This window comes from Sander lucioperca, chromosome 15 (genome assembly GCF_008315115.2).
Source record: "Sander lucioperca isolate FBNREF2018 chromosome 15, SLUC_FBN_1.2, whole genome shotgun sequence".
Lineage (NCBI taxonomy): Eukaryota > Metazoa > Chordata > Actinopteri > Perciformes > Percidae > Sander > Sander lucioperca.
Window position 1 is genome coordinate 7,751,359 of NC_050187.1, and position 27,035 is coordinate 7,778,393.

Consider the following 27,035-nt stretch of genomic DNA (forward strand, 5'->3'; position numbering starts at 1 on the left):
ATGCACGGTGCTACATTCATGGTCCCCAGATGGTGAATTCTAATGAATCTGGTGTTCCTCTAGTGCCACAAACAGTTGACATTTGTGATTTTTAGTACACAACTTTTTGATGGATTGCCGCGATATTTGTTTCAGACATCCGTGTTTTCCAGAGGATGAATTGTAATAAATTTGATGTTTTGATTTTTCATCCAGTGCCAATATCAGGTCAAAATTATATACTTTGGTTTATGACTTAATACCTCCAGAACTAATGGCAGTCAGCTTCGGCTGGTATTAAATGTATTGTGCCAATTAGCAAATGCTAGCATGCAAACACTATAAACTAAGATAGTCAACATCCCAATCATTATACCTGCATGTGGCTGTAGACTCATTGGCTATGTCCAAAATCACTCCCTATTTACTGCCTGGCTCATTACATTTACTCTTGAGTGTCTGAATGTTATACATAATGCCTTAAAACTTCCTATTGGAATGAAAAAAGCTGTCCATGGCATGTACCCAACATGTTGCTAAACATGGATGTATTAAGAGATCTGCCACTCAGCCTTGTTGCATATATTTGACATGACATTTTCCATCTTACTCCTAGAAAGAACACAACTAAGCATATCCCAAAATGTCAAACTATTCCTTTAACCAAAGAAACCAGAGCAAGTTGCAATGTTGACAGTGAAGTCTGTGAGAATTCATTAAAACGATACTGTTATGCTTTTTACAAAATTAGGCTTTAAAATTGGGAGTACTTTATAATATTACAAATGTTTTATTTTTTAAAATGTCTACATTGGAAAACTACTAAAATGATGAAGGACCCAAAGTAACACAATTATTGTAAAAAAGAATCCATAGTGCTGTAGAACAGAGGGGGAATGCAGGAGGTGAGTAAAAATACATGACACTGGTAAATGGCAGATGTGGATTTGGATTAGTTTTTAAATGATGGAGTAAAATCAGAATAGGGCTTACTTTCATTCAAAGGCAAGGTTTAAGATGTATGTTCTTTTGGTTTGATTTAGATGTTGGGCAAAAATTATAAAAAGATTTTCAACTGGTATACTCCCTGATTGTGTTATTTGACCCCCACATCTCTACCTCCTCCAGGTGTCTTCTGACTAACAGGTGTTTTTGGATTGGGAGTGCTGCTCGACACTTTAACCAAACCAGGGAGCTTTAAGTTTAGTGTTGAGGATTTTGCAGTGGCTGAATGTCAGTGGACATCCTCATAAGTATAGTGATACAAGCTTGTGCGTGTGGTTATAGTGTCTCTTGTCGCTCCCTAGTGTCCGTCCATGCTCCCTGTGTGTGTTGCTGTTTGGTGTGTTACTGGGACCACACAGTAGTTGGGTTTGTCAGAGGCAGCGAAGCCTGGCAGACACACACACTGATAGGAGCCCACTGTGTTGATGCACTTAGCATTTTTACACAATGACATCCGGTTGTTTAGCTCTGAACACTCGTTCACATCTGTGGACAGAGGAGGACAGAAATGACATCAAACACAGATATTTTAAAGTTAGTGTTTCTGTGTTTTAAATGTGTGTAACTGCCCTCTTACCAATGCAGGCCATGCGGGACAGGTCCAGGGTGTATCCATCAAAGCAGTCGCAGGTATAACCCTCCTGAACGCGGACACACCGACCGTTCTCACAGCCATTCAGTATCCCACACTCCTCTGCTTGCAAACCCTCAAAGGCCTTGAATGGAGCTGTAGTACAAAAGGACAAAACTACTCCACAACTGTTCTGAGAACATCACATTTTTAAATTCAGTATCAAAGTAATCCATTGGTAGTTGTCAGTACATCCATGGGTACATTGGAAACAGGAACTGCTTATGGCTAATTAGGGATTCTTTTAACTGTGGCATTATACTTTCTGTTTTCACACTCCACAAATTTTGAGCACACTGATGTATTACATGAGCCGCTCTCAATCTAGTATTTGTCCACTGTGAGACATCAGAGGCAAAGGTTTTCTTTCCAGCTGAGGATTCAGCCACTGCAGTACTGGAACCAGGACTAGCATCTGTTTAAAGTTCATTCTAACATGTTGTTAGTTTTATTGTCACAAGATGGCAGCAAAGCGCTGTGAAATGAGAACATAAGTTAGTGTTGTCCTTAGAGAAGCTGAACCTGAATATTTATAATACCCAATAACACATTTGTCTTCACTTCCAGCAGTTTGTAGAATCATAACTGTCAAACTGTAGATGCCCAGTATAATACACTCAGATGCCCGTTCATTAGCTGTGGACGTGTGCTGTATTGTTTATTGTTTATTGTTAAAAGGATCCCCATTAGCTGTCACCAAAGTGGGATAAGCTAGTCTTCCTGGGGTCCACAACAAAAAGAAAAAGAAATCACTTAACAATGATAATCTAAAAGCAGTAAAACATTGTAGACATCATTATAAACATCATCAGAAGTGATTCAGAATAAGTTATTACAGTATTACATTCAGAATTACATACAGTAAATATGTCCATTCTCTACTCACAATCTGAAATTTCGGATGGTACTTGAAAGAGACTTTGCTATTCATTTTACGTATATTCAGTGGGAAATTATTCCAATGATTGATGGCACAATAAATAACTGTTCCCTTTAAAGCATTTGATTTTCGGCGTGGTAACATAATCTGGTCATCATCAGCTGACCTAGTCAAATGAGAATGAACCTGATCACACCTAACAATTTGGTTATATAAGAAAACGGGTTGAGAAGAAAAGACAGTGTTTCTGAAAAATGTAGTTGTATTGAAAACCAGCCTGTTCTCTACCGTTAACCATAAGAGTCAACGGTGCACAGGGGCGGATTGGCCATCGGGAATACCAGGAACAATCTCGAACGGCTGGTCTATTTCAGGCCGAACCGGCCGGTGGTCAATAAGTTTTTTTTTTTTCTTTCATACGCGACCGGCCTGGCAGGCCGTTCAGCTGCAGCGGAGCGCTGTGTCTGTGTGTGTGTGTGTGTTTCAGACCGGGCCAAACCAATACTTTCAATCTTGAGGGGGGATACGAGCGGCCCCTCCTAACTTGGACTGATCCTCGTTTTTCCTGACAACCGATTGGCTCAAATTTAAGGCGCCGAAAAAAGAGTTTACTTTCAGTCAGGTTTGGATTTGTATGAATGCAACAGAGACGGACGTTAAAAAATGGTGAAAAGAAGGAAAGAAGAGAAAGAAATGGGTGGGACCGAAAAAATAAGAATGAAAAAGAAAAAAAATGTTGGCACAATTGGCAGCTAAATGCGCCAAATTAACAAACCTTTTCCGTGAAAAGGGTGCTGTGGCAGGAGGTGATGTTACAGATGAGGAAGGAGGACCCAGCAGCATGGACAGGACAGGTGCACCATTAGTGATGTGTTTATTATACACTGAAATTATTTATATATATATATGTTTATAACAGTCCGCTCAAAGCAGAGCGTTGCCATGGACACGCAGGATTCTAACCGTAGAGACAGAACTATTTTCTTTACAACAAATACAATCGTTTTTTAAAACAATAAACTCCTTTTTAAATCAATACTGTGTGTCAAATTATTGATTTATTTGGTAGGTAGGTAGCCATGTAATAAAAATGTGATGTTATCATGTTATAGCCATGTATCCCTTACATATTTAGAGATATATATTATAAACAGCAGTTTGCAGTGTGTCACCACACACAGACAACATCCTTCTATAAGCAAGGAATCTTTGTATCTCTGTATGTATATTAGCTGTTAAGGTCAGTGATGGAGAGGGACAGGTTGAGGATGACCCCTGCAGTCATATTGATGAGGAGGAGCAGGAGGAAGGAGAGCAGCAAGAGAAAGAAGAGCAGGAGGAGGAGAATGGAACCAGTATAAAAACAGTGACAGGTAGAGGGGCAGTGTCCAGGGCTGGGTAGGCAATCATATTAGGCATATCAATCAATCAGATATTTACATATAGGATAAAATGCCAATAATTCCACATACTAGATAATAACTTGACTGAAGCACAGATTGAATTAGAAAATGTTTTATTCTTAGTCATATTTATAACTGATGTTCTTCTCATGCATATGTAGCTGCACAATCAGTAAGCAGAGGCAGGGTCCTTCACAGGGGAAGCTGAGCCAGGGAGCCAAGCTGAGAAAGTAAGGACACACACACACACACACACACACACACACACACATCTCTATTTTATGGGACTGCATTGTAGTTTTTGAGTATATGAGTGTGAGTATTTGTAACTATTTTATCACTCCAACTGACATGCTGGTAGTTAGCAGTATACTGTGACTTATGTGTTCGAGATTAGGTTTTGCTGACCTGGTTGTGTTCAGTGCAGTGGTGACTTGCTTATACAACCTGAGGAGGCAGGTGTCATCCTAAAGTTTCTTGAAGGTCTTCAGCGTAATCTGATTCTCTTTATACCATAAAAACACTATTAGAATTAAAATAACTGCAAAAAATCCTTCTGCTCGTGCACCAAGGGCACTCGCGTAAAAGGCCTCTCCATCTTAAAGTCCCGGGCTGAATTTCAGTCCCAGTACGGCCCTGACGGTGCATACTGATAGTGTTTGTTCTTATGGGACAATGTAATACTAACCTGGAAGCTCTGTTTTTGGCACTTTGTAATTTCTTTAGTTGACCTTTAGATGCAGATGACCATACAGGTGCACAATAATCCAGGTGACATAAAATTAAAGATTTAGCCACCTGTCCCACGATGTGTGTAGGGACATAAGAAAGACATTTCCTCACCATAGATATACCACAACCCATCTTCTTCACTATGGTGTCAATATGTTCTGCCCATGACAGCTGACTATCTATTATTGTGCCTAGCAATTTTACTTTACCTACCTGTTCTATAGGTTCCCCAGACAAGTTCAAACTCATCTTTGGTGTAGATGACAGTTTATGACTCGATCCCAAGATAATTGATTTGGTTTTCGAGATGTTCAGTACCAACGTATTTCGTTTTATCCAATCAAAAACCATATTTAACTCAGCTGATAAAACATTGTCCAGTTCACTGACAGTTTTTGCAGCATAATACAATGTGGAATCATCAGCATACATTTGTACAGTTGCTTTACACAAAACTGATGGTAAATTGTTTGTGAAGATGGCATATAAGAGTGGTCCCAGGCAGCTCCCTTGCAGGACCCCGCAGTCCAAGACCTTAGCGTGAGACCAGCTGCCAGTGTAATAAACCCATTGCGTCCTACTTGTGAGATCACGCTTCATAAATTGGATGGCGGTTGGACTAAATCCATAGCATTCTAGTTTACCAATGAGTAGATTGTGATCTCTGACATCGAATACCGCACTAAAATCAAGTAATACTGCACCAGTCATCTTTAAATTATCCATTTCCTTGAGCCAGTCACCTGTCATTACTGTAAGGGCAGAACAAGTTGAACTATTCTCTCCATCAGTTTACTAAGAACTGGGAGAATAGTGATAGGTCTACTGTTCTTCCCAGTGAGTGCTAGTCTGCCATCTTTAGGTAAGGGAATAATTTTACCTTCTTTCCAGATAGTGGGAAAAACACTTTTCATTAAGCATGCATTTAATATTTAACATAACGGACCGCAAACATAGTCAGCTGCCAGGCCAAGTACTTTACTGTCCAGCATGTCAGTACCCACTGAGCTGTGTTCGGGCAGGGACTTCAACAACTTCCTTACTTCCCGCTCCTCCACACTATTAAACTGGAAAGTGCAACTCTTGTCTAACATCACATTATTTTTTATGAGCTTTAGATAATTAGAATCAGTATTGTCCATATTCTGCCTTAGTGCATGGACCTTATTTATGAAGAAATCATTAAAATAATTCGCTATATCATATGGTTTGGTCAGAAACATGCCTTCTGATTCCACAAAGGAAGCCCCTCCATTTGTCCGTCTCCCCATTATTTCATTAAGGGTTTTCCAGAGCTCTTTACCATCTTGCTTTACAGCATTTATTCTTTGTGTGTAATATTCTTTTTTCATCGATCTATTCAGTTTTGTAACCTGATTTCTCAGTTGACAGTACTTGAATCTGTCCTCCACTAATCCAGACTTTACTAATGTAGATTTGGCTTCATCTCTTTCCTTCATGAGGCTCTTTATAGTCTCATTCAGCCATGGAGCTGGTCTCGCTTTTACAATACACTTTCTCATAGGGGCATGCATATCAACTAACCTGACTCCGCCAGATGGATTGCTTCGCATTTGCTCAGCATATCCATCTGGGAACTTTCTGTTGGAGAACTTTTGGGAAGGGGCGAAAATACTGGTTAGCTGATTGGATAAACCATCTGTCTATCACTAACCTGACTCCGCCAGATAGCTCGCGAGATCAGGACGGTCTCACAAGGCTAATTTTTTTCACGACTAGCGGAGCCAGTTGATATATTAAACTCTTGCGGAAACCAGTCGGGAGAAGAGCAAAAACATCTTTTCCTCCGAGAAAAGCCTCCAGTGCGTTTTTTTGCTCTTCTTTCAATGAAGGAATACTTTCTAATTCGGATAAAACTTGCGCGATAGCTATGCTCATCTCATCCGTGGAAGCCGCCATGTTGTTTAGACTGAACAGTCGCTTCTCGTTGCGTCACACCTAAACCCACCTCAAAACCAACGCTGATTGGTCGGTCGTTTGGCGAATGGCTCCAAATTTTCCCTATCTCAAGATGCCAGACTGATCTGCGAGTGGAAAACTGGAGCTTGCGAGATCAGGATGGTCTCACAAGGCTACCTGTCAACAATCTTCATGAAGCTTTCCATAAAGATATTTAAGGAGGCCTTAGGCTCCTCAGCATCAACATCTGCCAAAAAACTTTCTGGAATGAATTTCTTGAACATCCTTTTATGTACTATATTTACCTTACATTTAGGAATTTTCGTTTTCCTGGTAATTGCTATAATATTATGGTTACTAAAACCCACAGATCGAGAAACTGGTTTAGTGCAGCAGTCAGGAATATTTGTGTAAATATGGTCTATGCAAGTGGCAGGAATATGGCCAGCACTGTTAGTAAAGACTCTGGTTGGTTGAGAGCTCATCTGAGACAGATTACAAGCATCGATCAATGAAACTATCTTTTGTTTCATTGGACATTGATTCACAAACCACTCTATGTTCATATCCCCAAGTAAAAAAAATGTCACTATTCACATCTGTAACTCTGTCAATTAACACACATAAATCATTCAGATATTGCACATCAGTCCTGGGAGGTCTATAGCAGCAGCCGATCAGCACCGGCTTAAGGTGAGGAAGATGCATTTTGACCCATAGAGATTCTAAACTATCTGAGATAAACTCAGAGCACAGTGTTGCCGGAAAGTTATTTCTAATAAATAATGCTATGCCACCCCAATGTTCATTCCTGTCCCTTCTAAAAATAGTATAGCCATCAATGGAAATCTCTGTGTCAAGAACAGTAGCATCCAGATGGGTCTCCGATACGGCCAAGATATGAATGGTGTTTTCTGTAATCAGATAGTTAAGTTCATGTACCTTATTTCTGATGCTGCAGACATTCAAATGGGCCATAACAAGACCCTTTGAAACAGGAAAGAGATGCTTATCATCAATGGGCCTACTTTCCATGAAAAAATTAGTTCAGTTCAGTCTACATGAGCTCAAGTTAAGAAAACCAGAGAACTAGTCTCTAGCTCCAGCTCCTGGCTCCAGCTCCAGCTCCTGGCCATTGGTGCCTTTCTAATCCTTATGCTTTTGGGCAGGGGGATGGACAATAAGCTTGTCATGTCGGATGTAGGCTATGTCACCTCATTCTCTGGTAGCTTTCATGGCTGGAATGAGTTCCTTATGCTTTTGCCTGACAGCTTCAGTGTAGTCCTCATTCACATAGATGTTGGTGTCTTTTAGATCCTTAGCCTTTCCCAGAACAGCGATTTTATCTTTGTATCTGAGGAATTTGATCATGATAGGCCTAGGTCTCTTTCCAGAATATCCGGATGGATTGCCAGTCCTATGTGCACGTTCAATCACCATCTGACTACTGTCCAGGTGAAGTTTCTCATTGATCACACACCTGACTTTGTCCTCAGTCTCCTTCCAGCTTTCATTCTGGGCCTCAGGAATGCCATCCACAACAAGGTTATTCCTTCTTGTTTGACCCTCCAAGTAGTCCACTTTCTCAGTCATCTCTGCCAATTTCCCCTGCATTTTTTGGTTTCAGCACAAGCAATTGCTCTCTCTGACTCAATTTTCTCATTTTTCTTTGTTAGATCATCAATGTCCTTCTGGGAGAATTGCAGGCTGCTTCTCAGCTCCTGTGTCTCCCTGGTCAATTTGTCAATCCGAGTGTTCACATTGTTCACAAGTAATTCCACAACAGTCTTGAAGTTGCTTTCTTGCTGCTGCAGAAGTTGCATGAACAGATCCCTTTGTTAACTCATTAGATCTCGTACCTGTGAGAGTGACACCAACTCCTCTCCATTACTTTGGTTGCTGCTTTGGTCCTTCTTGGGTGGCATGGTGTGCTGAGATTCTCTGCTAGGAAATCCTCAGGCTTCAGCAGATGAAGCAGGCCGAGATAGTATCCACCAAAAATCTCAAAGTATGAAGATCATCCACCGCTTTTCACTAGGTTTCTTAAAATAATAGATATAAAATTTCTATAAAATATAGAGTCTCAGAGTGTATATTTAAAAAAATTAAAGTTCTTAAGTTAACTTTAATTTGAAACACTTTAAAAGTATCAGGAGTGAATGTGTTAACAGCCTGTGTAGTAGTACTGCGCTGAAAAGTAAACACTTTGTATGACGTTAGCATGTTCAGGTTTTTTTTAGAGAGGTGTTGATTCATGTGTATAATCATTTTGGAGGCTGCAGTGTGTGCTGCTGTGTTACTGAGAAGTAACTGGAATATTCTGTCCACACCATTTATATCAATGAAGGTAGATGAACCCCAGACCACACATCCTGGCATCCCTGGTTTTAAACAGCAATTCTTAGTAATAAATACATGTTCAACAACAGGGCCCCTTTACTAAGTTATAAATAAGATATAAAGGGTGACAGTCAGCTTCATTAAGGCCCACCATGGAACTGCAGCTTCTCTTTATGGTCAAAAGGGGTTGCCACACTTTGAAACATGTATTGTGCACCCATGCAGTGTAGGCTTAATCTTTTCAAATTAACTGAAATGGAGAACATCTCTGATCCACGTCTGCAAGGATGGGGGGCAAGCTGACTTCCAACAAAGTAGTATTAGCCGTCAAGTTAGTAGTGTCAAGACAGCCAAAAGGTCTGCTTCACTTTCAGGCAGGGCCACTGGGCTTGGCTTGTAATACTGCTGGAGAAATGGCACCTGAAGAGCAGCTGATAATGTTTAAAAGATATTGGACCAATAGATGTGAATAGACGGGCAGGCCCAAAACATATGAATAGAAGCAGAAAGAGAAGCAGGAGCTTGTTGACACATGCCCTGACAGCTGACAAGCTGAGTTTTTGTGGTTATGTGTATGTGTTGTAATGTTGTAGCTTATCTAATGTCATCAACCTGCTAGCGACTACAGAGGAAAATTGGCTAAATCTGGCACATTTGGACTTTGTGCTCATGTTGATTAATGTGCGTTGTTCCTTTTAAATAAAAAATATGTAAAAAAGGAAAAAAAGATATATATATATATATATATACATATAAATGCTATTTGGGATACCAAATTTAGCTGATAACTTTTAAGATACCTTCAATGTTAAAATCATTAAATGACTTCATGACAAATTGTTTTATTTTTAGACAAATTAAATGGTCACAATGGCTTGTTAATCACACTATTTCATAATGAAAGCGTTGATAGTTTGAGTTTAATAAAGCATTGATATCAATGAGCCACATGCGTTCCAATAATTGTTCCACTGTATTCTCCATTGTTCATTATGGTAGTAACTGGTTATACCTCAGACCGGGGGGGGGGTTGTTCAGATTAATGACTGTCTTTTCTCTGTTCTCCTGAAGTCCCTTTAAAATGATCCAGATAAAAGAAGAAACAAAATAAAAACCTTTTGGTTGAGCTGGTCACAACCAGTGACACGGAGTCACAAGTAGACATGCCTTTATTAAGGCTGGACTGCTACCTGGATAAACTCTATGTATACTTCACAATTCTTTACCTTGGCCCCATTACTAGCAATAACTTTGTAAAGCCCTGATTAATGTCTAGTTGCATTAACCCCTGTGTTTCAGTGCTATTCCTCTGTTACTATAAATGATTCATAAAAGACAAATACTCACGCTCCTCGTTGTCGTAAAAAGGCAGGACAGGATCAGGTAATGGTGAATAGTCTGGGCTCACTTCATATTCATGGACGGGGCCGGCAACAAGGGCGTCATGACCGTATGCCCGCCGCCCGCCAAGGTTACACATGGATGCATAATCCTCTGAGAAAGACACAGAGAGAGAAAAGATAAGAAACGTCAGGAGGTGCCAGGTTCTGCCTTAATGAATAGGTGTGAGAACCCAGAGATGACCAGTCCACTCATTAATCAGTGGTTCCACAGACTGGAATGTGGTGTATATACAGCTATCAGGAATGGGCACCAGGAATGTTTTCCCAGATGAAGTCATCAAATTATGCTTGTGGAGGGAAGTTTTAGAACACATCTGAAGAGCATGGCAGCAGCAATATCAATGCACAGCAATAGATCTGATGCGTACTGCTTATTTTCAACAGTCACAGTTACCATTAGGGCTGTATCCGTTAGTTTGTAGCTTTAACGTAACTCATAACGTTGACATTGGAATTCTAAATTACTTTTGATTGCTGGTTTAATGGTCTGCCCCTGAACGGCAGAGAAAGACAGCATGTAGCCAGCATATTTTAAAATCTAACTTGGTGAATTAAAGGGAAACTTTGGCGATTTTTAACCAAATTTGTCAACTGACAGCTGACATCTGGTCACAGCCAATGACACTGCTTGCCATACCGACCATACGCTTCAACCTTTTCATGTCTAGGCTGCACGTTTCCAAAAACACAGATCAGACCAAAAGACAGGATGTTCTGAAGGACAGCCACAGTTGCAAAATCATGCAAAATCAAAATCAGCCATCATTTTTTAACCTACTCCTGCGGGTTAGGATCCTCCTAAGCTATGCCATGCTGTTAAATGTTGGTCTTGGTGCCTGTTACCTCTGATGATGTAGCCTAAGGCAAGTATTTAGGTTAACGTAAAATATGTGTATCAGAAGCGACAGAACTATGATTGGTCTTGGACGGGCTAGGCCCACCTGATCCAGCAGCTATGGCTAACTGTAAGGAAACATATGGTTAAGAGTGTGTGAAGAGACAAGGAGGTCAATAATAACATTGTATTAATTAATAAAATGGAAATATATTATTAATTTTGTTAAACTCATCACATAATACAGGGTTACACTCACAAGTACAACATTAATTATTTGTGATGTTTTCATTTTAATGTTTGCAGTATTGATGTAAATCAAATTATAGGTTTGTCTTACATCAAGTACAACCAATTGGCTCTTTGATTAAATTATTTCTTTTTATTATTGGCAGCCCTGGACTTACTAAAATCAAAATTACAAAGGCTTTGTTGCTCTTCGTTGCTTTGTGGGAGAGGGCAGGACATCATAGATGTGTCTGATGATAAAGCTCAGCCTATTTGTCTACCTGCTCCACAGCTCGCTCAATGTGAGTTTCCTCTTCTCAATGCCCTCCTACTTTGTCCAGTATTCCTGTCTGGCCTGTGATATGGATTTGAGACATCTGGCTGTGGGCGCACCTCTTGTGTCACTATGGTCCAACGAGCACTGTTGTTGATTTCTTTAAGGCTACTGACTGTATCCTGCCGGAGTTGTTCCAGTTGCTGGGTGTCTTTGAGGTCAGCATTGTACCACCCTCTGAGGCTCTTGATGGGCTTCTCAGGATTGTTGGGATTTGTTTGTCACTGATGTGGAACCGTTAGTTTGCCTTTGATAACTGAGATGCCCAAGACTTGCTTGGTTTGTCCTCCATTCTTGCCCACTTGATGTTTTCCTTGAGTGCATGGCTTTGTTGTTATGGTAGTCGTGTCATGTACGCCCTTATTGGTGGAAGCCCAACTCCTACACACTTTCTCAGGGACATGACTCACCTGAACTCACTGTGAGTCTTGTGGAGAGGCTCTAACAGATTAAAAGTTTCCCTTGACATCATAACATTTTGGAGGAAATCTGTTTCAGTGTAGACATTCCACTCTGTATCCACACACACACACACACACACACACACACACACACACACACACACACACACACACACACCACAAAGAAAAATAATAAAACATGTTGCTCTCTTTCTCCTCGTCTTCGTTCTCATCTGCTCTCCTGGCTTCCACTGCACATCCAATTCTAACTGAAAGCATAAAGACTGGCCTCCATGTTTACTTCTGTACTAGAGCTGCTGCGTGCCACGTCTTTGTCACTGTTCTTTAGCGCATTCAGAACAGTGAGTAGTTCACGCTGGAATCTCAATATTGCCCACATTTCAAAAATAAAGTGAACAGTCTAACAAAACCCCTGATGTGAGCGAGAAGTCAGAATGGAGCACTAAGGCTTGCAGTGTGACAGACATTCCAAACATGAGAGCAGTGTGTGTGTTGTTGTGTGCAGTGTGTACCAGTGTTCCTGAAGGGGCACAGGGCACAGTCCATGCCCCAGGCCTCGCCGTACAGACAGCAGCACTCTGTGTACGTGGTCTTCCTGTCGGGACCCAGCGGCCGCGTGCATGTCATGCTCTGTGTTACCGTCTGCCAGCAGATCCCTTGGTAGTCCGTCTGCTCCACCTCATGTTGCTCTGCAATCACACACACATACACACGCAATTTTATTTGCCTTTCTTATTTTGCCTTTCTTATTTTCACCGGTCTGATGGCCGAGATTTAATTTGCTTTATTATTTTGCGCCGGTCATATGCCGAGGTTTTGTTTTCATCCGGTGGTCACCGAGTTTTATTTTGCCTTTCTTATTTTTCGCCGGCTGTATGCCAAGGTTCTGTTTTGCACTGGCCGGTGGCCGAGTTTTATTTTTCATCGGGCGTTGGGCCAGAATGTTTCTGTTTATGTAGTAACCTACTACTCCTACTTTAATAACTACACCGTCTTGTTCACTGTACAGATCCGTGGTGCCCATTGAGGTGCCTGACTCGTCTTTCCATCAAAGTCTCTTCATTTTTGGGGGATATGTCTTTGGTTTCTCTACCCCTTTTAAACATATTCAATACAATGGAATCTAATCTCCAAATACTTTGTACATTTCATATTTTGCTTATTTATCTTACAAATAAATCTTTTCATATCTGCAATGAAGTCTCTCCTGATTGAAATGAAGCTCAGCGTAAGTTCTTTCAGGAAGACTTCAATAACGTTTTCACATCTCTCCTGATTGATCAGCTGTTTCTAGGCATTCACTTTTCAGTTAAACCAATTAGATTCAGCCATGTATTTCACAAGCCAATCACAGCATGACATCCCTGCTTTAAATCTGTTCTCTCCTCTGCGGTTGTCAGTTGTCATTTCAGGAATAGAGTGAGACCCGCCTCCTCCCCTTCAACCACCAGTTTTCTCACCCATGATACCATGGGTCTTCGTCCAGCTGACCGCCCCTTTGGCACTTTCGATTTGGTCTCTTGAGCTCCTTCATCACCACCACCAGTGTCTAGACTCCATCGGGGGATATGTCTGGGTTTCTCTACCCCTTTTAAACATATTCAATACAATGGAATCTAATCTCCAAAGACTTTGTACATTTCATATTTTGCTTATGTAACTTACAAATAAATCTTTTCATATCTGCAATGAAGTCTCTCCTGATTGAAATGGCTTAAATATCGTAAAGACTTGACAATACTGAAAGTTTCAAATTCAAGAATTTCCTGGAGGGACATTTTTAGAATGTGTGCATGGGAGATGAAAGCCTTTCTTACCAGCTGCCTCAGGAATGAAGACACAGCGGTTACTGCTGGGCTCCAGCACCATGGGATGGGTACAGAAACACATGTACGAGCCATCTGTGTTCAGACACTGTCCACCGGCACACAGAGACTCATCCACACACTCATCCATGTCTACAGGACAGGATGCAAAACACACATTTAATATACACACACACACACACACACACACACACACACACACACACACACACACACCTGTGCACTGCAGATTGGCAGCGTCGTAGTCCTGTCCCGTCTTACAGTAACACTCGTAGCTGCCCACAGTGTCCAGACAGAATCCTCCTTTACACACTTCCTGGCCAAACAGAGTACACTCATCTGCATCTGCAAACAGCCAGAGAGAAGAACAGAGTGTCAGAGGAGCCCTCTGTTAGATAACAACATGAGAACAGGGTAAGGCAGGACCAGTGTTGGGGAAGTTACTTTTAAAAAGTAGTGTTTGCTCGTTACTCGTTACTTCTTAAAAAAGTAATCCGTTACTTTACTTAGTTACCCCCTATGGAAAGTAACTTTTTACTTTACTCGTTACTTTTACGTTACTTTTAAAAGCAGGTGTCTCTGGCAGAGACTGAAGTTAATTATACAAAAACTATCTTTGACCATAAAGCCAATCTCTGGTTTATCAGTGAAGTGTCTGAACTCCACTGCAGACTGGATTCTCTACTCACAGAGTGACGGCTGATTCATTATGAATGAGTCCAGCGCGGGTTGAATGCACATCAGCAGGTCATCGGCGTTACACGGTGTTAGTGTATACTATGTAATGTCTGTATCGACTTGTACCGGTCGCGCAGCCATGATGGTCCGTGCATTGTCGTAGACACAGTCTCTTTTCTAGAAGTCCTTGCGTGTCTGTGCAGCGGTCCGCTGCGTGTATGTATGAGGCCATCTCCACCGCATCCATCTGTGAGATTGTCAGCTTTGTGTCTGCCTGGCTCAGAGCGCCGTCTAGCAAAAAGCCACAAAGCTTACACTCTCAAAAGTTAGCTTTGGCTGCTTCTCGCTTGCCATGATTACTCTGCTACCAGCCTCTGTCACGTCCTGTGTGGAGCTTGTTAGCGTGCAGCTGAGAAGGCAGTGTCGCTGTCAAATCTGTCCCTGGGAAAAGTAACGTTGCGCCGAATTGAAAAAGGAACTGCGTTTCGTTACCAAATTTTCAGTAGTAGCGCGTTACACTACTTTTTACCCGAAAAAGTAGTTACGTTACTTTGTAATGCGTTACACCCAACACTGGGCAGGACACATCAGGATGTTCTCGGGTCTTTCCCAAAGCTTCTGACCAGGCAATGACGTGTCAGAAATTCACTAATGATATTTAAATCATTAGATGTGGTAGAGTTAATCCCACTGACTGCATATCAATCAACCCAATACACTGTTATCTGTGGTGCTTGTCAGTGCTCTCCTTTTAGAATTTGAATTTGACAACAGCCAAGTATATCCAGCTGCAGCAGCAGTGAAGGAAGTTGAACTTATATGGTTAGTGGGCTGGTCGGGTTACAGAAGAGGCCGATGCCCAAACCCTGATGTCATTTCTCATTTATCTTGGGTGGAGTTGCAACAGAAAAAAAAATGGCATAGAAAGCTCAGGAGATGACTCACAGCACATGTAATAGGTGAAGGTACAACTATGTGAGGGAGAACTATGAAACCCTATGGATGATGTTGAGTTGTGTACTGTAGGAGGAGCTCAGTCTTACCCTTGTAGCTGTCAGCTGTGGCCACTCCGTATAGGAAGTCTGCATTGGGAATAAATCCTCTTCCAGATGGACACATCTGATCAAACTGGTCTGAATGGGGCCGACATGGAGCGTTGGAGGTTAAGAGTCCATTGAGCAATGAGGTATGAGCATGTGCATACAGTACAAATACTGTAGGGACACTTTATTATGTACACTTCACTGTAAAGACCAACAGAGCGCTTCAGTTCCTGCTCACTTATTAAAATGGGTAAGACACTGATTTATTTAATGTTGTGTCATGGTAGCTGCTTCCTGACATTGTGTAACTGGAATGCCAGTTTACCTAGAATAACAAAAACTGAATGATGTCCAGTCAGCAATACTGTTTCACTTAGAGCAGTGTGCAGGTCTCTGAGAAACAGCTGAAGCCAATAAAGGGAACTCTGACTGAGGCTGGACCATAATGCATTGCAATAGTCTAGTCTTGGCAACATGAAGTCTTTAAGGGGCTGAGTGTGATTGCTAGCAGTATGCACAGTGACAGTGAATCAGTCAGAATCAGATTTAGTGAACTTACATACAGTACAAAGCACAGGGCTGTGGTGATGTTAAAGGGGTGATTGAATGCAAAACCGATTTTACCTTGTCATAGTTGAATAATGACAGTTTAGTGGGTAACTAGGACATACATAGTGTGAAGTGTTGCTATCTTCGTATAAAATATATTTATGAGGAGACGGTAGGTTGTCTTTAGCTCGACTTTTATTCCAACATGTCGTAACTTACACACGTGAATCCGTTCATTTGACTTCCTGTATTATGGTACGTATGCGTGCGTCCTGACGTATGCTCAATCACAGATCATAACAGGTTTACGTGACATCTCCCCCTTTTAGTCTGGGGTTTCATACAGTATTAAACAAAACAACTGTATCTAAGAAACATACTCTGAAATTACCTTTTGTATGAAAACACAATATTTTCCGTATTCTTCTTTTTAAGAAACCCATGTATCAAATAAGCATAATTTCTCTTATTCTATTTGTCAATATTATTCTTTCAAACATACTTTTTAAGTAGACATAAACAGTAATACAAATGAATAAGCAAATATAAACAAACAACATTCTACTCAGACCTTTCTCTTCTTCCTTTAACATAACTGGTCTGTAATCATTTGTAAACATTACTAGTTAACACATTTCTTCTGACTAGTAAGTCAGCTTGACAGCAGGTTTCACAGCACGTCCAGAGCGTGTCCTCAAAACTCTGGGTGACGATGTTATGCTACCAGTCTCAGAGTCAGTTTGGGTTGGACGGGTGGCAGATGCCATGCTACCTGGTGGGGTGGAGACTTCTGGTGTCGGAGTGTCGTTCCTTTCTTGGTTGACGATCTGCAGATGCCTCCGGTTTCGTCTGGTGGTGTCTTCTTGTGGCGTTTTCACCACAAACGAACGTGGAGTGGAACACGAAGCCTGGATCACCCTGGTCCCTCTCCATGTCTTCTCTGAGTCTGTTTTCAGTCGTACTCTGTCGCCGACACCTAAGGCAGGAAGCGGCTTTGCTGTGTATCTCCTGTTGTAGGTGTATTCGTAGCCCTGCTTAGCCTTGGCATCTGTCTGCCTGACTGTAGACAGATTGGGCCATGCCGGTCTCAGCTGATGGTGGAGCTTGGGGACTGTGGTGCGCAGTCTCCTTCCCATGAGGAGTCTGACTGGGCTTTCTTTTGTCGGCTCCGTGGCTGTGTCCCTGTAGATCAGGAGAGCTAGCTGGGGTCTTGTTGCCTAAGGATGCTTTTAGCTGTCCTGACAGCTCGCTCCGCCATCCCATTAGCTTGGGGATAGTATGGGCTCGATGTAGTATGCTGGATGTCATTCTTGGATGTGAAGACCTGGAACTGCTGTGAGGTGAACTGCGGGCCGTTATCCGTAATCAGCTCTTCAGGTATCCCGAACCGTGTGAATATGCTCATCAGCTTACTTATAACTGCTTCACTCGTGGTCTGGGTGAGACTCAATACTTCAAGCCATCTTGAATAATAGTCAATAACGACCAGGAAGTGCTTTCCTTTAAACTCACAAAGATCTGCAGCTAGCTTTTGCCAAGGGAGCTCCGGCAAAGGCGTTGCGATAAGTGGTTCCCGGCTTTGGCTTGGTTTGTGCTCATTACAGTGTGGGCATGAGGAGACTTTCTCCTTTACCGCATGGCTATTCTTAGGCCACCAGACAGCATCATTGTATCTTTCTCTGGATTTGTTTAGGCCTTGATGCCCATGGTGGATCTTAGTTCTCATTGTTTGTGGGATCACTATTTGGTTTCCCCTTTTTACCAGTCCGTTATGCTCACTAAGACTACTTCTGTCCATAAAATAGTCTAAAGCTGGTCTGACGACATCTCTTTTATATCGTGGCCAGCCAGACTTAATGTATTGTCTGACCTTCTGCAGGGTTTCATCCTTCTCTGTCTCTGCCTTTATACGCTCCAGCACTGTTTTAGGCCTTTCCAGCTCTTCAATGGCGTCCACGTATGCCTGGATGTCCTCACTCAGTTTTGTGTTGTCTACTTTTGACTCCGGGTGTCTCGACAGCACGTCAGGTACTATCAGGTTCATACCTGGGATGTACTCAGCGACAGGGTTGAACTTCATTAGGCGGATTAGAAGTTGCTGACACCTCAGTGGAGTTTTGTCTAGGTCTCTGTGGTTGATGAGTGTCACCAGTGATTTATGGTCGATAAGTAATTTGTAGCTTTCCAGACCACACAGATATAGATAGAACTTTTCTGAAGCCAATACACTAGCAAGACACTCCTTTTCTATCTGTGCATACTTCTTTTCCGCTTCATTTAATGTACGAGAGCAGTAGGCTACTGGTTTGAGTATGCCTCCATGATTTTGCAGCAGTACTCGTCCTAATCCACAACTGGATGCGTCAGCTCCTACAACAGTGGGCAGTTTTGGATCAAAGTACTGAAGAACAGGTGCAGAGGATATCAGTGTTTTTACCTTCTTGAAGGCTGCTTCTTGCTGCGAGTCCCACACCCATGCTACTGTGTTCTTCAACAGCTTGTTAAGGGGATGAAGGATTTGTGACAAGTTGGGTATGTATCTGCCAACATAATTCACCATACCAAGTACCCTTTTTAACTCACTCACATTTGTAGGTGTCTCCAGGGCGGTGATGGCGGACACTCTTTCTGGGCTTTGAGTCACGCCCTCCTGACTGATAACCTGGCCCAGGAAGTGAAGGGAAGCCCGTACTGAACTTACACTTCTGGCGGTTGAGTTTTAGGCCAGATGTGCGGATAGTCTCTATCACCCTTTTCAAGCGGCTGTCGTGCTCTTCCAGAGTGGCTCAGAACACAAGTATGTCGTCCATGTAAACTACCGTGCCCTCGTGATCCTGCAGCAGTTCTTGCATCCTCCTTTGGAATATCTCTGGTGCGGATGTTATTCCGAATGGGAGCCGTTTAAAGCAGTAGCGACCATTTGGTGTTATGAAGGTAGTTAACTTTGAACTTTCTTCATCTAGGGCCATCTGCCAACATCCACTGGCAGCATCCAGAGTTGTGTACACCTTACTTCCAGTTTGTGCAAGATGCTGTCTGTGGTCGGCAAGATGAACTTTTCCCTTTTCGCATTCTCATTCAGTTTAGTAAGACCTACACAGATTCTTACTTTTCCAGTCGGCTTAATCACAGGCACCATTGGCGCTACTCATTCTGTGGGCTCTGTCACGCGCTCTATTATGCCATTTTCCTCCATTCGCTTCAGCTCCTCTTCTACTTTAGGTAGCAGGGGAATGGGTATGCGGCAAGGGGCTGCGACGCTGTATGGCTTAGCGTTTTCTTTTAGGACTATTTTTATGGGGTCTCCTTTAAGCAGTCCTAACTCCCCAAACACACTGACTTCTTCGATGTGTTGTATCAGACCCAGGCGAACACCGACAGATCTGCTCAGTAGGTTATCACATGTAGTCTTTGCCACTATTACCCTAAAGTAAGTGTCTGTTATTTTTCTCCCTTTTGACTCTTGTATCTTGGCTAGGAATTGCCCCAAATGGACCACTTTTCCTCCTGGGCTTTCCAGTTTAGAGGTAACTGGACTACGTTTTGGCTTGACACGGAGGCGGCTATATGTAGCATCATTTATTATCGTTGTGTCAGCACCAGAATCTATCTTGAAGCTAACTGGAGTATGGCATATCACTAGAGTTGTGCGCCATGGTGTCTCCGTATCGGTGATGACTTCATCCACTGTAGCCTCATTCTTGGTTGTAGTCTCATCTATTGAGCCTAAGAATAAGCTGTCAACTTCTTCAGTCACTTCTTGTATCATTCTGGTTTTGCATTTGTTTGCAAAGTGACCAATTTTGTGGCATTTATTGCATTCTCTGTCTTTAGTTGGGCATTTGTCTCTTGCATGCCTGCGTCCACATCTTCCACAGTTTTGCCTTTCATTTTCTTTTTTTTCTTTTTATCCTCCTGTTGCCTCATACTGTGTGTTTTTCCACTTACTTTTATAAGACTTTGATTTCACTTCATCAATGTGCCCTGATGCGCCAGCCTCGCTGTTCTGTTGCTTCACTAGCTCAGAGTGTCTGGCCATGTCGACTGCCCTTTTCAGAGTGAGTTCACTTATCATTTGTAACTTCAGTGAAAGATCTTTGTCTTTAATCCCTATGACAAGTCTATCTCTTATCTCCTCCTCCTTCTCATGAAAGTGAGCACAGTGAGCTGCGAGTTCATACAGGTGCCTTATGTACTGTTCAACGGACTCACCCGCCTCTTGCATCCGTGAGTGGAAACGTGCTCTCTCGAAAATCACGTTCCTTTTCGGCACAAAGTGCTCGTCAAACAGCCTCAGCACATAGTCAAAATCCTCTTCCCCGTCATCCTCCAAGACGAATGATTTGTACACTTGTTCAGCCTCCGGGCCCATAGAATAAATCAATGCGCTGACCTGGATGTCGGCTGGCTCTTTGTTAAGCTTCGTTGCTACTCGGTATCTGAAGAAGCGTTGTTTCCAATCGGGCCAGTCCTCCGCTTTAGCGAAGTTAAGCTGCTCCGGCGCCGAAAACTTTGCCATCCTGGGCGGTGTCCCCGAGTCAGCGTGCCGTGTCGGTTCACTTCTGACACCATGTGAAGTGTTGCTATCTTTGTATAAAATATATTTATGAGGAGACGGTAGGTTGTCTTTAGCTCGATTTTTATTCCAACATGTCGTAACTTAACACACGTGAATCCGTTCATTTGACTTCCTGTATTATCGTACGTATGCGTGCGTCCTGACGTATGCTCAATCACAGATCATAACAGGTTTACGTGACACATAGAACCTCAAAATCCCATTGACACCTCTTTCCTATGCAAATCTCACAATTTGAAACTGCCTCTGAAAACGGGCAAATCTCAACGAGCCGCCTAGTTGACGTCAACTCGGCGGCTCCTCCTTATTTGGCTCTAGTCTCTATCTTTGTCACGCCCAAACATTTACATAGGCTACACCACTGATCTGAGGTCAGCTTAGTCTTCTGAATAGGTCGCACAGATCTCAGAAATTGTATACATTGTTCATCTGCTATTTTACCTCTAAATTCACTTCTGAGACTTTTTTATGCGAGAAATGTAGAGTATGTATGTACTATGTAGAGGTCAAATATGGGCCGTTTTACGAAAATTGATGGCTAATTGCAAATTTTGTCCGACTGTGTGTCAGAGTTCAGCAGCCGGTGCTGCCTGTGTGGCTGCCGCCCGGCCTGCCTTTCTTCACAGACCCCAGCCTGCTGTGAGGTAGATGGAGCTCCGTCACGGCTGGCAGCCCACGGCACTCCATACCGTGCAAAGTCACTGTTTTTTGGGTTAATGGACTACCAAATGCCGCTGCCCTGACAGAGCTTGAGGGCCTGCAGCTCCCCTCTTCCTGCTAAATGGCTGGTGTGTGTGAGTGAGAGCGCGGTCAGCAAGCTTGTTACGCCAGCAATCTCTTACCGCAGGTTCCAGTTAATCTTATAATATGTGTAATTATAATGTGTTGAGTTATTTAAACAAACGATCGGGGAAATAAACGCCTCTTGTCTGTGAGTCTCATTGATAGAGCCTGCGGCTGGATGGAGCTCTATCAATGAGAGCTAGCTAGCCTCCTCTTAGAATTCCTCTGAAATTCACAAAAATGCATTAAATTGAAATCGGACACCATTGTTAGCTTTATAAGACCTTGGGGTAGATGTTATATGTTATATAAGTGGCGTGACGAAATTCAAACTGTAAATATACTCAAATTACGCCGAAAATGAAGCTAACAAGCCGTGATCTGTACACATAGGATTGAAGGATTGACAGTCGCAGCTAACGAAACCCCTAATGTTCACAAAAATGCATTAAATTGAAATCGGACACCATTGTTAGCTTTATAAGACCTTGGGGTGGATGTTATATAAGTGGCGTGACGAAATTCAAACTGTAAATATAGCTACTCTAGTTATGCCGGCAGCTGGCAGCCAGCCAGCTCCGTGGAGCTCTGCGAAGCCCCGAGTATTCCAGTAGTCCAGTACCCAGGGAAACTGTGACTTTCACTGGGTATGGAGGTTCTCGTCAGCGTGTGGAGCTCCTAGCTAAAGTCCGACACGTCTTACCAAATTTGCAATTAGCCATCAATTTTCGTAAAACGGCCCATATTTGAGCTTTATATAGTTGATTTCTTGCTTAAAAAAGTCTCAGAAGTGAATTTAATAACGAAATAGCAGACAAACAATGTATGACTTTGCAGTGTCTGAAATATGAGACCTGCTGTCTCGTCTCCAATGTGTTTCTATGTGGTTCACTCAAACCAGTCAGTGCACAGCTCATCTAAATATTCATGAGCATACCATATTTGGAAGAAAAGCTCTTGTTCCAAATAGGGCCATATTCACAGGGTAGTTAAGGGCCTAATAAAATAGCATTCAGGCAATTTTCAGCCCAACCAATGTTACATACCCTATTAGGAGAACAGTGTGAAATACCCTATATAATCATTCAATCACCCCTTTAAAAGCTGCACACTTCTTTAAATGAACTCAACACAGGAGTTCCTGCTCTCTAGCTTCATCATACAACCATATAACAATCCCGTGGTATACTGTGTAACTGAAACATAGCCAAAGAAGTGTCTCTGTGTGGTATTGTCAGGTCCTCACCTGTGCCATTGACAGGACAGGGGTACACCTCACAGTTATCTCCCCAGCCGGCTCCCAGAGTGCAGCAGCACTCCTGCAGGGTGACATGGCTGGTCAGCACACTCTCACACAGGTTTTTGTCGTTCAGACGGTAGTAGCACTCCTTATGCTCCACTGATGACACTGAAAGATGAATAAAGGAATTAAAAAAAACTCATACCTGACCTCCTGTTCATAGTGTTGAATGCACTGGTGAAGAGCCCATTCATTTGTGCTTCCAAGCCAGATAAAGTGAAAGGTTCTCTATGTTGGCTTTATGCTAATTGTAAATGTAAATCGAACCAGGGATCTAACCACCAATCGGCCTGCTCCACCAACTGAGCCACAGCCTCCCCTACTGCTTACCTATAAGTGGTGGTCTAAACTACATCCTAGATTGTCGTACTTTGTTCTGCCATTGGTTCCATTGTTCTTTGAGAAGAACATAAAACATCTTTTTTGTTTTTGTTTGCATAAAACATCATACCTCCACAGTCGTGTCTGGATTTGATTATGGAGTAATGTATACTTTTGCGAGTGCAGTTTAACATGCATGTGTCTGGTTGAAGCACATTTATTGTTGTTTATATCAGATCGTTTGCTGGTCTTCTTTAGCAATAACAAGGAAATTAATTGAATTTGTCCTTATAGAATTAAATATGGACTTCAGTTGTAAATCTTTCCCAGAGGAGACTCTGTGAGGACACATACAGTATCTAAAGGACCATTGGCCATTGGTAGCACCAACCCCTTTAAGGGCAGATTCCTCACAGTCCAGGGTGTGTCTGCAAAGTCATACACGGCACTGTGAACTCTGGAAACACTTACAAGGACTTTTCAATGCAAAATTAAATGTTTATAATTGATGTGTTATGTTTATTGAACATACATAAAATGTAGGAAGTTTGTTTTAAAGTTCTGATTTTGATGCAAGGACCACACTTTATTGGAGATTAACACCAACGTCTGACGCTGAACCCTGACTCCCCAAGTGCTCTCCACAAGCTCATACATCTTACCAAGTTATCCTTCATTATATGTTCACTGCTGTATTTATTGCATTTATTCATGCATCATGGCATTCATTCATTCATTCAATAAATTAAATAAAAGATTAAATAATTAATTGATTAGGTATAAGTTGTGTTTATAGTCAATAAACCTTTCATTTATAAAGAACTTGATTATGCGCATTACGGTCACTGTAGAAACCTGCAGGGTTGAGACTGAATTAATTGGATATCAATGTTCCCTTTTTGAAGCGTGGCGCCCCGAGCTGGATTTAACACTAGTTACATTTAGTTATTTCACATACTGACATACATACTCACAACTGATTTATGATAGCTGAAGTTGAGTGGCGTTACTCTCCTTCCTCCTCTCTAACCACTCACGTGTTTGTGATGCAGAATCTTGAGGTATTAATGATTGTTATATATTGTGGTATAATTTAATGCATTATGCGTCACTATCTACTGTTTAAAGATTGTGTACCTCACTTTACTGACTTGTATGGAGAAACAGCAGTGTAATGAAGCAGTTATTCAGCCTGCTGTGCTCAGGAAGCTGCAGATGGGTTACCTGTGGGAACGGGCTCACACTTGGCGATCATGACATTATAGTCCTGGCCGCTGGGACACATGCAGAGGAAGGAACCATCAGCGTTCACACACTGGGCCTCTCCACACACACTGCTCAGCAGCTCACACTCGTTCACATCTGCAGAGCAGGACCAGAAGAAGAAACTAACAATGAAGGCCTACTAGGATTGTGCTTTATCAAGTGTGTACAAAAGGTGGGTTCAGGATGAAACAAAACAATGATACATATGAAATATATTTCTTCCCATCTATATATGCCTCATATTCTCCATCAATGTTCCAGAGCAGCGGGCCTGCATTTTAATGAGCTACAAACATTTTCTGTGGATTTACAGTGATGGTAAACTGTGTTGAGGACACTCTCATTAAATAATAAATGGCAATTTTGTGTTGTGAATGATGAAAGATGACAGTAAGATCAGGAAAATAAGACATAAGAGGCTTTATTGTCATTGCACTGTCTGACAGTATCACAAAGAAATTGCGTTGGTACTCCCACAAAATGAAATAAAAAGATTAAAAACACAACAAAAGTTAACACTAAAAATGTAAGAAACAATTTAAATTTAAAGTTAAATAAGAGCAAGAAGTGGACACGTCCCAGTAAAGTGCAACCTTGACGAACATACATAGAGTAGGGACACGATTGGCTGCCAAGCGCCGCTAAATGCAGCAAAGTGCCGCAAAGTGCTGAAAAATGATCTCTCTCTGTCTTTCTCTCTCTTGCTCCCTATCTCTTTCTGCCTCTCCGTGTGTTTGGTGGTCATCCAACAACACCCCCCACCACCTCCAGCCTGGCCACTCCCACCTCTGTGTGTGTGTGTGTGTGTGTGTGTGTGTGTGTGTGTGTGTGTGTGTGTGTGAATGTATGAAGCACTCAGAGACATGCACATTGGTATCATATCAGCTGGCATGGAAGATCTCGCTCTAAAAGCCATACACTGAAGACAAGCCTCAGAGATGTTTGTTGTTATCCTCTTTCCAAAGATGACAGTTTGAAGTGTTGGCTATCAGACCTATGTTATGTCATTAGGCCTATTCCTCACTTTTGCTGATGTAGTGTGTGCAACATGTGTCAGCGGCTCTTTGTAATGATGTGCTATTTAGGGCCCGAGCGCCGACAGCGGCGAAGGCCCTATTGGAACTGGAGGAATTATTATTATTCTTTTCCTGGCAAATGAATTGGCTTTTTGAGGGGCTTATCATATTCAAAAACTCACCAAAATTGGCGGTCGCATCAAGTCTGGTGAAAATGTACGTATTTTAAGGGTTTCGGGAATAGGCGCCCCCTACAAAGTTCAAAAAATTGAGCCACTGCAGTGCGTTTAACGTAGACTCACGGAAGTTGGTACACATATGTAACATGTCAAGATGTACACAAAACGTCATTGAAGCCATACCCTAAACCCAACAGGAAGTCCGCCATTTTGATTTCAAAGTTCGAAATTAGTGCGATTTTGGCCATTTCCACATGTCGTACTTTAACAAACTCCTCCTAGAGATTTCATCCGATCAACTTCAAATTCGGTCTTTGCCATCTTAAGACATTAAAGATGAAAATTTGTTAAAAGAAAAACTTTTCGTCATAGGGCATGGGCGTGGCCGTGGTGGGGCGGCCATTTTGTGCATTTCGCCACCAAAACAGGAAGTGGGTGTAACTTGAGTGTACATTGTCCAATTAGCTCGAAACCTTTCATGATTCATAAGAGTCCAACCCTGAGGACAAATAAAGGCCGATATTTACTTAAAGTCATAGCGCCCCCTAATGGCAACAGGAAGTAGGCTTAACAGTCAAGGTGCTATACTTTAACGAACTCCTCCTAGAGATTTCATCCGATGGACTTCAAATTTGATCTGTACCATCTCAACACCTTAAAGATGAAAAGTTATTAAAAGAAAAACTTTTTGTCTGACGGTGTGGGCGTAGCGTGTCGGCCATTTTGAGTGTTTAGCGATGAACAAAGAAATTGTTGTAACTTGAGTGTATGTTGACGTATCTGCCCGAAATTTCTCACGATTGACAAGGGTCCAGGTCTGAGGACATCTACAGGCCAATATTTAGTTTTGGTCATAGCGCCCCCCCCACTGGCAACAGAAAATGCGCCTTATATGACAAACATCATCCGATTTACATGAAACTTATAATGTGTGGTCTACATGTGATACTGAGCTGCCCCCTATACTTTAACCACGCCCACTTACTCAGACCCCGCCCCCTTTCATAACATTTGAACCGTTTAAGGTAGAGTCTTGTGTGAGGTGTCATTGAACTCAGCAGAGAGCTCCTTCTTCATTGGTGATGGTTTGGCCCGCCCCCTATGCTTAAGCCACGCCCCCTTTCATAACATTTGAAACGTTTAAGGTATACCCTTGTGTGAGGTATCATTGAACTCAGCAGAGACTTCCTTCTTCATTGGTGATGGTTTGGCCCGCCCCCTATGTTTAAGCCACACCCCCTTTCTTGAATGCTGACCCATCGAAAGTAGAGTCTTGTGTGAGGTATCATTGAACTCAAAAGAGTTCCTTTTTAATTGGTGATGGTTTGACCCGCACACCTATAGTTTAGCCACGCCCCTTTTCAAAGCTAATGAACTGTATGA

The 27,035-nt window shown here is 42.2% G+C and overlaps 1 protein-coding gene across 1 annotated transcript in view; it reads right to left on the bottom strand.

Moving 5' to 3' along the window:
• Window positions 1-773: 773 nt before the first annotated feature.
• The window catches only part of LOC116064552 (latent-transforming growth factor beta-binding protein 1-like), a 70,180-nt gene continuing 43,918 nt past the window's right edge, over window positions 774-27,035 (bottom strand). Inside the window, exons 12-20 of the mRNA XM_031319789.2 lie at window positions 24,416-24,553; window positions 22,817-22,978; window positions 15,660-15,749; window positions 14,155-14,283; window positions 13,930-14,070; window positions 12,625-12,801; window positions 10,238-10,384; window positions 1,562-1,711; window positions 774-1,470 (exon numbers count right to left, since the gene is read on the bottom strand). Of these exons, the coding sequence (XP_031175649.1) occupies window positions 1,283-1,470; window positions 1,562-1,711; window positions 10,238-10,384; window positions 12,625-12,801; window positions 13,930-14,070; window positions 14,155-14,283; window positions 15,660-15,749; window positions 22,817-22,978; window positions 24,416-24,553 (1,322 nt within the window). The 3' untranslated portion in view covers window positions 774-1,282. The remainder of the gene's footprint in view (window positions 1,471-1,561; window positions 1,712-10,237; window positions 10,385-12,624; window positions 12,802-13,929; window positions 14,071-14,154; window positions 14,284-15,659; window positions 15,750-22,816; window positions 22,979-24,415; window positions 24,554-27,035) is intronic.